The sequence below is a fragment of the Dipodomys ordii genome, unplaced genomic scaffold (assembly GCF_000151885.1).
Source record: "Dipodomys ordii isolate 6190 unplaced genomic scaffold, Dord_2.0 Scaffold31, whole genome shotgun sequence".
In the NCBI taxonomy this organism is placed as follows: Eukaryota; Metazoa; Chordata; class Mammalia; order Rodentia; family Heteromyidae; genus Dipodomys; species Dipodomys ordii.
The window spans coordinates 2915205-2926989 of NW_012267247.1; the positions used below are offsets into that span (position 1 = coordinate 2915205).

An 11785-nucleotide genomic window follows, 5' to 3' on the forward strand; every position below is an offset into this window, starting at 1 on the left:
TTGCTTTACTTGCAAGAAAATTGTCCACTAGGGCTGGGAAGGTGGCTCAAGTGGTAGAGCGCTAGCCTTGAGCTGAAGAGCTGAGGGACAGTGCCCAGGCCCAGAGTTCAGGCCCCATGACCGGACCCCCAAAAAAATATGAAATGTTATGCGTTCTGGATATAATAAAAAAATTCAGATTGTGTGTGTGTGTATGGTTGCATGTGTGAACTGGTCCTGGGCAATGTCCCCGAGCTTTTTTGCACAAGCTTTTTTTAACCACTTGAGATACAGCTCTACTTTCCAGCTTTTTGGTAGTTAATTAAAAATAAGAATCTAATGGTCTTTCCTTCCTGGGCTGGCTTTGAACCATAATCTCTCAGATCTCAGCCTCCTGAGTAGCTAGGATTACAGGCTGTGAGCCATCAGTGCCTGGCTGGGTTTTCAAACTAGGGATTTCAACGTCTAACAGTAAAAATCTTGATAGTTTCAAGGTACTTGTGACAAATAATTATCTTAACTTGAAAAGGAGAGGAAGGAAAATGGAAAGTAGAATACAAAAGAGGGAGGGGGGAAAGGGAAGGAGAATAACACTATGTACTAATCACAAGCTATTTGCTAGGTACTATAGTAAACTATCACACATACTATGGATCAAACCTTTGTAGGTAGATCAGTAAGGCACTGATACTTGTATTTTACATTTGGTCTTCCTTTGTCAAAAAATGAGAGCATGATTTGACTTCTACAAAACATAATGGTGTTGTATTTTTAAACATGGGAAACTTAATTAGAGGACTTGGAGGAGAAACAATGTAGGAATAGACTTTTTTAAAAAGTTATTTTCTTAAAAAAAATCTGTTGTCTACTTTAGATGAAAGTTTCCTGGAGAAAGAACACATACTGGTTTAGAGTGAATCACCTTATTCAGAATTCCACAGTTCATGTGAATACCCCACAACTTGATGAGGTCATTCTGGTTAACCAACATAGCATACCAAAGAAATTAAAGTATTAAAAGAGGCCATCTTCAAGGCTGATTGAGTGGTCTCATTTTAAACATATTAAACCCTGAATAAAGTTGAAGTGAATTTTACAGCAGCCTACCTTAAACTAGGGTCTGAACTGCCTAAATTAAGTAATGCAATATTGAGTAGTGTCCCAGGCACATCTTTTGGTCGAATCTTGGTGTGCTGGGGGATGGAGTCAGGCTGCGACAGTTCCCAGCGGGTCCGGATGTGAATGATAGACTGGACGATGGCATCACACTCCTGGTGCATGAAGGTGAGTGGTGTGCCCTGGTTTGCAATGGTTAAGGTGAACTGGTTCTCATCCACTAGGCAGATTTCTTCAATTTCTGAGGCATAATAGATATCATTTAGAAAGACTGACTGCCCCAAGACTTTTGTTCTCTCTGCTGAGGTTACTTGAACAGCGGTAGAACCAACCTGGAAAGTGGTGGTAAGGGGTGGAGTGGAGAAGAATTAAAATTCCATTATGTAGAATTCTAAGAGGCTTCAAAACGCAATCAACCAACCACCCTACCCCACACTCTGTGTTTGCCATTTAAGGAGTTATTATTATGTATTCAAATGGCTTCAATAATTTTTGTGACAAATGATCTAAAAAGAAACTTAAAACATCAAAAAATTTTAATTATGCTTATAAGAGAGGCCAAAAATCCTATAGATCAGAACTGATTATATTCTGCAGATTTACCCTCCTTACTCTGCAAAAATTTTGCATGGATCAGGAAAAACCCTTACTTGATAATTTCAACTCTCCACACATTCCTACCAGAGCAGTGACAGTCTATCCTCACTATAACCCAACCTAGGATGTTATCCACTCCTTCTGCTCAACCTCAAAAGAGATCTTCCCACATCTGTATTTGTCATATGATCAATAAACTACATGAGGAAACATAGGGCGGCTAGGATATAAGGTGGGTAGAAAGGTAATGGACCATTCATAAAACACAGACTGAAACTTACCTTAATAGAAACTTTGGTGTCTTTGTGAGCTAGCTTGAGAGCATTGTGGAATACCTTCAGGTCCTCTTCCAAGGCTAAGGTGGCAGCAGGTAGTTTCTGTTGTTCATGCTCTATGTGCTCAGCTAGTTTCCCAGGACAGTCTATGAAAATGAGTCTTTTGCTGCCTTTGAGACCAGTCAGCAGCCGTTCGTGATACTTGGTATACTCTCTGACCCAGGAGTTACAGTTATAGATATAGACAGCAGAGACATTGTCATACGCAAAGCCAGGAAAAACCACAAACCACTTTGACAGAAAGTCTGTTTTAAAGCGATTGCTAGGCCCAGTATGGGTAAGGTCAACTACAATTTCATATGGCTTTGCATAGTATGGCTTTAAAGTCAGCAAGACATGGTATATCAGCAAATCACCATTGATCTGGCCAGTTTTGAACCTAAGGAAGATGATTAAAAAAAAAAAAGACAGATTGTTAACCAAGTTCTGAATAAATATATAGAATATAAATATATTTCTGATTCCTTCCTTCCTTCCTTCCTTCTTTCTTTCTATTTCTTTTTTTATTGGTCATGGGACTGGAACTCTGGGCCTGGGTGCTATCTCTCAGCTCTTTAGTTGAAGGCTAGCACTCTACCACTTGAGCCACAGCGCCACTTCCAGCTTTTTCTGCTTATGTGGTGCTGAGGAATTGAACCCAGGGCCTCATGCATGTAAGGCAAGCTCTTTATCACTGAGCTAACTTCCCAGCCCCTCTGATCTGTTTTCTAGACAGTACAATATAATACAATTATTAAATTCTGAATTCATGTGTTATTTCAGTGTTCTCCAGACATTGAAAAATAAGGTTACAGGAAAGGTAAAGAACAATCTCCAAATCTCCTATTTAAAAAACTTGAGCAAGCTGGCCAGTGGCTCACACCTGTAATCCTAGCTACTGAGGAGACTGAGATCTGAGGATCTCAGTTCAAAGCCAGCCGGAGCAGGAAAGTCCATGAGACTCTTATCTCCAATTAACTGCCAGAAAACCAGTAATGGTGCTGTGGCTCAAGTGGTAGAGTGCTTGCTTTGAGCTGAAGAGCTGAGGAACAGCGCCTAGGCCCAGAGTTCAAGCCCCAGGAATGACTAAATAAATAAATACATAAATAAATACATAAAATAAAAAAATTTAAGGAAGCAAAAAAATAAATAAATTGCCCCTCAATCAAGGGAAGAGTCAGACAGCCAGTACTGCTGGATGAACCTATCTGGGCCCACCAAGCTTTTCATGTAAACAATTTGGGTGGGAATGACCCACCTTGAATGAAATGGAATAGACTTTAGACAATCCATTTACCCTACTCTGGCCAGAGCCTGCTTCAGCAATGAACATATTACTCAAACAAGGATAATCTTGTCAGGGGCCCAATTCAGAGACTAGCCTTACACTGTAGGGATTTGAGACGTTTTTCCCTCTGATATTATAAAACACACACACACACACACACACACACACACACACTCAGAGACTAGCCTTACACTGTAGGGATTTGAGACGTTTTTCCCTCTGATATTATAAAACACACACACACACACACACACACACACACTCCACAAATATATAACTCTTTGAATAGATAACCCTTATCTTGGGATATAAAGGAAAAACCTGCCTAAAAACTAAGAGCAGGAGCTGAGAAATGAAGAATATAAAGCCTTGGATATATCATTTAAGTCCTAGATAAAGTCCCTCCTAATTTCAAAAATTATCCATAGACTATTCAATCATGTGAGCCAATGAATACCAATTTTGATTATGCCATATTATGATTATTAGGTTTTTTTTGGGGGTCCGGTCGTGGGGCCTGAACTCTGGGCCTGGGCACTGTCCCTCAGCTCTTCAGCTCAAGGCTAGCGCTCTACCACTGGAGCCACAGCGCCACTTCCGGCTTTTTTCTTTTTGCTTATGTGGTGCTGAGGAATCGAACCCAGGACCTTGAGCATGCAAGGCAAGCGCTCTACCACTGAGCCACCTTCCCAGCCCATGATTATTAGTTTTTATTATGCCATATTAGTTCATCTGTTGCTGAAAACCAAAACAACATTAATCAACATAAGTAGTGTTGGTTACAAAGCCCTGGGGAATATGGTACTAGCATTTCCAATATAAATAATTTATATTAACTTAGGCTCAATGTTTTCTATACTTGATTACTCTGGTGAAGGTACTACCAATAATGATGATAAAGGTCTTCACATCAGAGTTTTTAATCTGTTGGGAGGAAATAAAACTGTGACATATTAAGTGGCTTTCAAACAAAAGAAAAATACTTGAAATAAAGAAAGATACAGGGGCTGGGAAGGTGGCTTAGTGGTAGAGTGCTTGCCTTGCATGCATGGGGCCTTGGGTTCGATTCCTTAGCACCACATAAGCAGAAAAAAAAGCCGGAAGTGGCACTGTGGCTCAAGTGGTAGAGCACTAGCCTTGAGCTGAAGGAGCTGAGGGACAGCGCCCAGGCCCAGAGTTCAGGCCCCACGACCGGACCCAAAAATAAAAAAAAAAAAAAAGAAAGATACAGATTGAGCACCTCTAATCTAAAATCCCAAATCTCAAACTTTTGAGCACCAATATACCACCACAAGATGAAAATTCACACCTGTTTTTGGGGAAAAAATTCTTACACACATGTACGCTTGAAAAGAATTTCATGCATGCTAGGCAAGCACTCTACCACTAAGCTACATTCCCACTGTCTTATATAATTCAAGTTTACAAGGTAGTTTCTCAAATCATTGTTGCAGTTCCACAAATTGAAATGTCAATTATATATAACATTATTTCTATTATCTGTCAAGTATCCTAAGTCTGTCATATACAAAGAAAAATTTTAAGGAAGGTTTTACTGCTAAATTAAAGTCGCCACCTTAAAACTGCTATTGAATAATGCTAGTATATCAGTCAAAAGCATATAGCAGGCATACATAATGAACACAAAGTGAAGAGATGTTAAACAGAAAACCCTCCCTCCTCTGGAGGCGTGGATTTGTTCTACAAAGCCTCCTATCATCCCAGTGGCCCACGACACAAGTGGGAGTTTTTTCTACAGTGACATGTGCTTGAGTTGCAGCGAAAAGGAAATGTGTCATCTGTGGTTTGGTTTTGAAAGTGGAAAGCTTGCTGTACAAAATTGTTTTAACTGCAGACTTACTGTAAGTTTCAAGGTCTCAAAACATAGTCTACTTTAAATAAGAAGACAAGAAAAGAAGTGGTTTATTAAAATTACATTATAATCAGAATTGACCAAGCATTTTGTAAGGTAGGTCATAAATCTTATTCTTTTCACTTATAACTTTGTTCAAACTTGTGTTTGAGGAAGTACTTTTTTCAAAAGGTACGTAAGAATCTCGTTAACAAAACAGAATCATAAGCTACTGAAAATGTATGCTGCTTTCTTCTGACATATGAAATTTTGTATGCAATATAAACAGTTAGAATTGGAAAGATTTATGATTGTTAGTATGGTTTAAATTCAAGGAATTTTAGGGAAAAATCTGAACTTGGGTTTTACAAGTAAAATTGAAACGTCTGATATTTTAAAAAGGTTTTAAAAATATCTCTCATTACTAATGCTTGGCCATTATACATTTTATTGAAAATGTCCAGAGATTTAAAAATGTAACAACTTTTAATCACATTGTGGCAAAATTAGAGAAGGAGAAACAGTCATCAATTCTCAGGCATTTATAAGGATAAGAGAAAGTCTCACTCTGTCATCTGCTTGTTTATTTGGGCACAATAGTACATCTGGCTGAAGACAATTGACAGGGGGCCTATTATCTGTCTTGTGGTAAGCTCTCCTAAAATGTGCACAAATGCTATGATGCATCCTACATTGTTAATTAACTGTGACAAGAATAACACACTTTAAAATCATTTTAGCATCTAATGCAGAAGTCCACTCTCAATTAAAAGGTTAGAAATCACTAATTCAATTTAAACTTTCTTTTCAGGAAAGAATCATAAGTATCCAAAGAGTTATATCATTCAACTTAAAAACTGAAGCCACTATATCTTAAGTGATAATAATAAATAATCCAAAAGATAATCTTGATCCTATATGCTACTTTTGTGTATGTAACCCAACATATCACACTTTCTATTCGCACTTTATTTCAATAGAATACAAAGTAGTATCTACTGACAAAAGCAACTATTACTAACTAAAAAAAATACCTTGGTGTTCAAAAGCCTGACTAATAGAATGGCATCTATGAGTTAAGAGACACAGAAGCTCAGGTACCATCCTAGACCTGTTGAATCAGAATCTGCATATGGGGGGAAAAGATTCTTCTACACGTGCAAGCTTGAAAAGAATTTCTACAAAATACACAAGGTTCTCAGCCAGTTCATTACCAAACCTCCAAACAATCCAGTTTTTGCTTTTAGTTCCCTCAAATAAACACTAAGAACAAAATACTCTTACAAAAGTAGCTCAGGACAAACAAATATTATTATAAAAGAGGTAACTTGCTAATGGTGAGAAAATATTTTCCTGCTAGATTATCAGTATCTGGAACAGATATGCCAGCTTTCCCCACATTTCTAAATTTATGGTAGATAAGAATTTGAAATATAACTTGTCCCCTTTTTGTATAGGCTTCTAGGATGTGCTCAGCCAAAATGGAGTCTCAACTTTTGGTGTTGTTCTTGCTCACACAATACCCACGCCACTGAATTGGGGTTCTGACTCCTACTGAAATCTCTCAACTTTTTCAATTTTATGTTGAGACCCTTTGTAATCTTCTACTTCATAATATGTCAAGTATCTTTGTGGCATTTTTATTGTATATCTTTCTTTAGACTCTTGGAATTAGATAGGTATTTTCAACAAAATATCCTTTTTGTTGAAATTTTAGAAGTTTAGAAGAAATTTGTTTTTCTTTGTTTGGAAGATCTTTACACTGAAAACACAAGCATGTTTTCCTTTTCAGAAAGTCACAGTAAGTTGAGATAAAATACAGATGAAAATGGAGAAGTAGCAACATAAAACTGCTTTCACAAATCTAGGAATGTATTTCTAAGTACTGCTTTATTATAAGTGTCAAGATAAATGCCCAAGAAGGAAAAACAAAATCAACTTGAATTTTGAAGTCTTCTTTTAGTTCTAGTTTCTTAAAAACTTCCTCTCTTTCCAAAAAAAAAAAGCCATTTGTATTTTCCTTTTACATATGAAGCAAAACCTTGCCACATTTTTCTACTGCAAAGATTGGTTAATGTGTGAGCTGGGAAGGTGGGGACTTCAAAAAGAACAGTCCATTTTTTATTTTTGTAAAAGAAAATGAGTAAACAGTCAAAGGAGAAGCATCTGTCTCAAAGCTGAAGTCTATCATGATGAAAGGAGAGAAAAGTATGAAAAGTAACAGTATTTAATTTGAAAAAGATATTTTTAATGTTTAACTTACAGCATCTAAACATATAATAGAAACTTAAATGATTATCTGTAAATAGTTTGAGACTAGGAAAGAAGGAATTCAACAGCAAATGTTAAGGCATGAGTTTATAGTTTATTTGTAATGATTGTCTTCTAATTACAAATACCAAATCTAGGAGCTATTATTCTTTCACAATTTAACAACTATATTGCTGTCCCCACAGATTACCAGAATATTCATGGATATGGAACACATAGGACAGTACCTACATCTTGCTTTTCTGATCACAATCACTTTTCCCTTGTCAACTGGAACTAAAGCCAACCATACACAGCTGTGGGCTAGTAAGCCTACTGCCTGGGATTCAGCTATTCAAAGCAGCCCAGACACACACCAAAATGGAAACATTAACTCAAACCCTGACTTTCCTCAAGTGGATTACAAAAATAATTCTACAAACATGCCAGAAATAGCAACCTCTTCTCACATGGCATCTTTACCTTCTAAATCTCAACAGGAGCTCTATACATCTTCTGTTGTCAACAACAGTTTTCTAATAACAGAAAGCTCTGAAAACACAAGCAAAAGTCATGATGAAGTTTTTAAAGAAAATGTCTGTGCGGAAAACAACATGGCTATGCTCATTTGCTTAATTATAATTGCAGTGCTTTTTCTTATCTGCACCTTTCTATTTCTATCAACTGTGGTTCTGGCAAACAAAGTCTCATCTCTCAGACGATCAAAACAAGTAGGCAAGCGCCAGCCTAGAAGCAACGGTGACTTTTTGGCAAACAGTGGGCTCTGGCCTGCTGAATCAGACACTTGGAAAAGAGCAAAACAGCTTACAGGACCCAACCTCATGATGCAATCTCCTGGAGTGCGCACAGCTACAAGGGAAAGAACGGATGAAGAAGGAACTGAAAAATTGACCAACTAACAGATGCTTTAGGAAATAAAAATGCAAAGTAGCTATGAGAAAGGTTATAGAGGAGAAAAACACAGTTCATTTGGAATTTAATGTCAAAGTGTTGGTCACAAAATCTAAAATTTGAAATCAAGTAGGGCAGGAAGGGAGGTGTATGCCTGCTTAATTACTTAAACTATGTATTTCTGTTTGACAATATTTTGAAAAGCAAATAAAACAACCATTTGGGGAAGGGTTTAAAGCTAAACCGAGGAAACTAACTAACAGTGATAGCAAGGAATAAATGAATCTTTTCTATTCAGCAATAATAAGATAATTTTTACCAATGGAACTGAACTTTGAAAAGTTTCATATGTCCTTAGAGCCAAGAGTATGCTTTAATATCAAACAGAAGTAAAATTCCTAATGTGCAGAGCTGAATTGTATAAATTAATGATAACCTTTGGTTAGATCTGGCATTAATTCATACTAGCTCTTATACCAATGTAGTTAATTTCATGCTACATCCTTCATTTTCATACACGGTTATATGAAAGAAAGTGCTTTACTACTATAAATATTAAAACCATTCTGTATAAATTAAGATCATTAGCATAAAACTAACCATGCATATTTGTATTTTATTGTCTTAGAACACATTATAATGATCTGTAAGAAATAAGGGCACGGGGCTGGGAAGGTAGCTCAGCGGTAGAGTGCATGTCTTGCAAGCATGAGGCCCTGGGTTCGATTCCTCAGCACCACATAAACAGAAAAAGCCGGAAGTGGCGCTGTGGCTCCAGTGGTAGAGCACTAGCCTTGAGCTGAAGAGCTGAGGGACAGCGCCCAGGCCCAGAGTTCAGGCCCCATGACCGGCAAAAAAAAAAAAAAAAAAAGAAAGAAAGAAATAAAGGCACATCAGAAGGCTAAGCATAAGTCTGAAGTATGAATTAGCATGTAAGAATAACATGTCTTTGAAATAAATGCTGCTTATTGGATCATTAGTAACAAGTACCTGGGGGGCGATGCACATCTGTAATCCTGCACTTGAGAAGCTGAGGCAGGAGGATCACTAAGCCAAATGGTAAGACTCTGTCTCAACCACTGCCAACAAACAAAAATACCAAATATCCTAAGGTTGGTTACTATTTGAACTTCAAGGATGCCAAGTGAATTAATAAAAGATAAATTTTCATTTTTATTATCCAATGTGATATCAACAAAGGAAAATGGGGGTATGTTTGTGTCTGTGCTCAGGTTTGAAAAATTACAAAGTCTATTCAAGGTAATTGTTTAGCTTGAATCCAAGCACAGTAAAAACTTAGAGTCAAGTCAAGCCTTCCATCTCAATTAGTTACATTTAAAAAATGTGTTTGGTTCTGGGTTTTATTCCTCAGCATCACATAAGCAGAAAAAAGCCAGAAGTGGCACTGTGGTTCAAGTGCTAGGGCACTAGCGTTGAGCCGAAGAGCTGAGGGACAGCATCCAGGCCCAGAGTTCAGCCCCCATGACCGACAAAAGTGTTTGGGTGAAGTTATGATAAGGCAATATAGCAAATTTTTCCATTTGGAAATTCAATCCATGGCCTGAATCTTATAATGCAAAAGGATAAAGGTTGAATTTTAATCACAATAAAAAATAAATAACAAGCTAGGCGCTGGTGGCTCACACCTGTAATCCTAGCTACTCAGGAGGCTGAGATCTGCCAGCCAGGGCAGAAAAGTCCACGAGACTCTGATCTCCAATAAAACACTAGAAAACTAGAAGCGGCTCTGTGGCTCAAGAGGTAGAGTGCTTGCCTTGAGCTGAAGAGCACAGGGACAGTGCCCAGGCCCAGAGATCAAGACCTACAACCAACAAAACAAAACAAACAAATGTATATACAAGTTTCCAGGCTAAGTCTTGGTAATAAGCATGTGTTTTGGGATCCAGATAGCTTATTATGAGCCTGACCTTGAAAATTTACAGTCTTTGTGTGCCTCAGTTTTCCCACATGTCAAGTGGAAATAGTAATACAGATTACCACGATCACTTATGAAGATCACTAAATTAGCTAATATTGATGAAGCTCTTAGAACAATGCATAGTTCATAAAAAATAATGCTTATGTTTATTATTAATAGTGCTTTAAAATGTGTGATATTTTCAAAATATCTACTGAAATGGACTAAGGGCATACTAATTAAAAACAAGGCTACATTAAAAAATCTACATTAAAATACTTAATGAGTACTATTTATTTTATGTTAATATGCTAGCCATTTAAAAATTACGTATTTTCCAAGTTGACCACAATTTTATCCTCCCTTCTTGACTAGTGGTTTTCACTTTGGCTATAAATAAGAATCATATGAAGGATTAATAAGACAGTAACAAATAGAACACAAACACCTATCAAGGCCTAATTCTTACACTCTCTGATCCAAATAGAATGAGGAGGAGTTTCAAGCACTGGCAATTTTTACCTAACTGCCTAGATGGTTCTGCTTCTGGCCAACAAATTTACTTCTTACAATTTCCATAATTGCATCTTTAAATGAGGTGGGAAACCCCACTAATTTATTACGTTGTTTAAAATTCTAAATAAAGCTAGTGAAGTAAAATGCTAGCAAAGTAAAACATGAAAGAATACTGATACCAATCTTGGTAACATCTAGATATCTATTTTAGATTAGAAATAACTCCGGGAAGTTTTCTCACTTTATACAAATTAAAAATATGAGGTTAGACCCCAGAACTCAGGGTGATAACACATGCCCTCTTTTAATCAAGTGACATAAATACAGAGGAAACTAAAGCAAAACAGCATCTTTGTAAAAATGAAAAGTTAACTAGGAAACAATTTTCATGCTCAATATTTTCTCACCAAACAGAAAGCCTTTATTTCTTCAGAATACTTAAAATTCACTACCACTGGCTGGGAATGTAGCTTAGTGGTAGAGTGCTTGCCTTTCATGCATAAAGCCCTGGGTTCAATTCCTGATTACCCCATACATAGAAAAAGCTGAAAGTGGTGCTGTCTCAAGTGGTAGAGTGCTAGCCTTGAGCAATAAGCAGCTCAGGGACAGTGCCCAGGCCCAGAGTTCAAGCCCTAGGACTGGTACACTACTCCTTACTACCTTGCTAGTAAATACCTATCTTCAGAATAATACTAGCAAATAATACTTCATGAACAAACACAAGTGGTTCATAAGCTGGGCCAGTCTGTGGCTCATATCTGTAATTCTAGCTACTAAAGGAGGCTGAGATCTGAGGATCGAGGTTTGAAGCCAACAGACAAATCTGTGAGACTCGTATCTCCAATTAACCAGTAAAAATCCAAAAGTAGAGGTATTGCTTAAGTAGAGAACACTAGCCTTAGGATGAAAAAGTCAAACAAGACTTTGGGGCTGAGTTTAAATCCCGGTACTAGGACATACATGTACGTACGTACACACACACACACACACACACACGTTCATTTTCAACATTGGTAGGTATTTAAAGATGGTCAGTAAGACAC

At 37.3% G+C, this 11785-nt stretch overlaps 2 protein-coding genes across 4 annotated transcripts in view; one reads left to right on the top strand and one right to left on the bottom strand.

The window, feature by feature from the left end:
* Positions 1 to 11785, bottom strand: part of Nf1 (neurofibromin 1) — a 254153-nt gene that overhangs the window by 45595 nt on the left and 196773 nt on the right. For both annotated transcript variants that reach the window (XM_013016448.1, XM_013016447.1), the window contains 2 exons: positions 1974 to 2406; positions 1087 to 1427 (listed from right to left, as the gene is read on the bottom strand). In XM_013016448.1, the coding sequence (XP_012871902.1) occupies positions 1087 to 1427; positions 1974 to 2406 (774 nt within the window). The remainder of the gene's footprint in view (positions 1 to 1086; positions 1428 to 1973; positions 2407 to 11785) is intronic.
* Positions 5068 to 8550, top strand: Evi2a (ecotropic viral integration site 2A). Of its 2 annotated transcripts, none has more exons than XM_013016445.1 (2): positions 5068 to 5263; positions 7603 to 8550. In XM_013016445.1, the coding sequence occupies exon 2, from the start codon at positions 7618 to 7620 to the stop codon at positions 8314 to 8316; it is 699 nt and encodes a 232-aa protein (XP_012871899.1). In that variant the 5' UTR covers positions 5068 to 5263; positions 7603 to 7617; the 3' UTR covers positions 8317 to 8550. The 2 variants fall into 2 exon arrangements, with proteins under 2 accessions (XP_012871899.1, XP_012871900.1); XM_013016446.1 differs by having other exon boundaries at positions 5089 to 5156.

Coding starts and splice junctions, on each gene's coding strand:
- Evi2a (XM_013016445.1), top strand. CDS start 7,618: ATGGATATGGAACACATAGGACAGTACCTACATCTTGCTTTTCTGATC.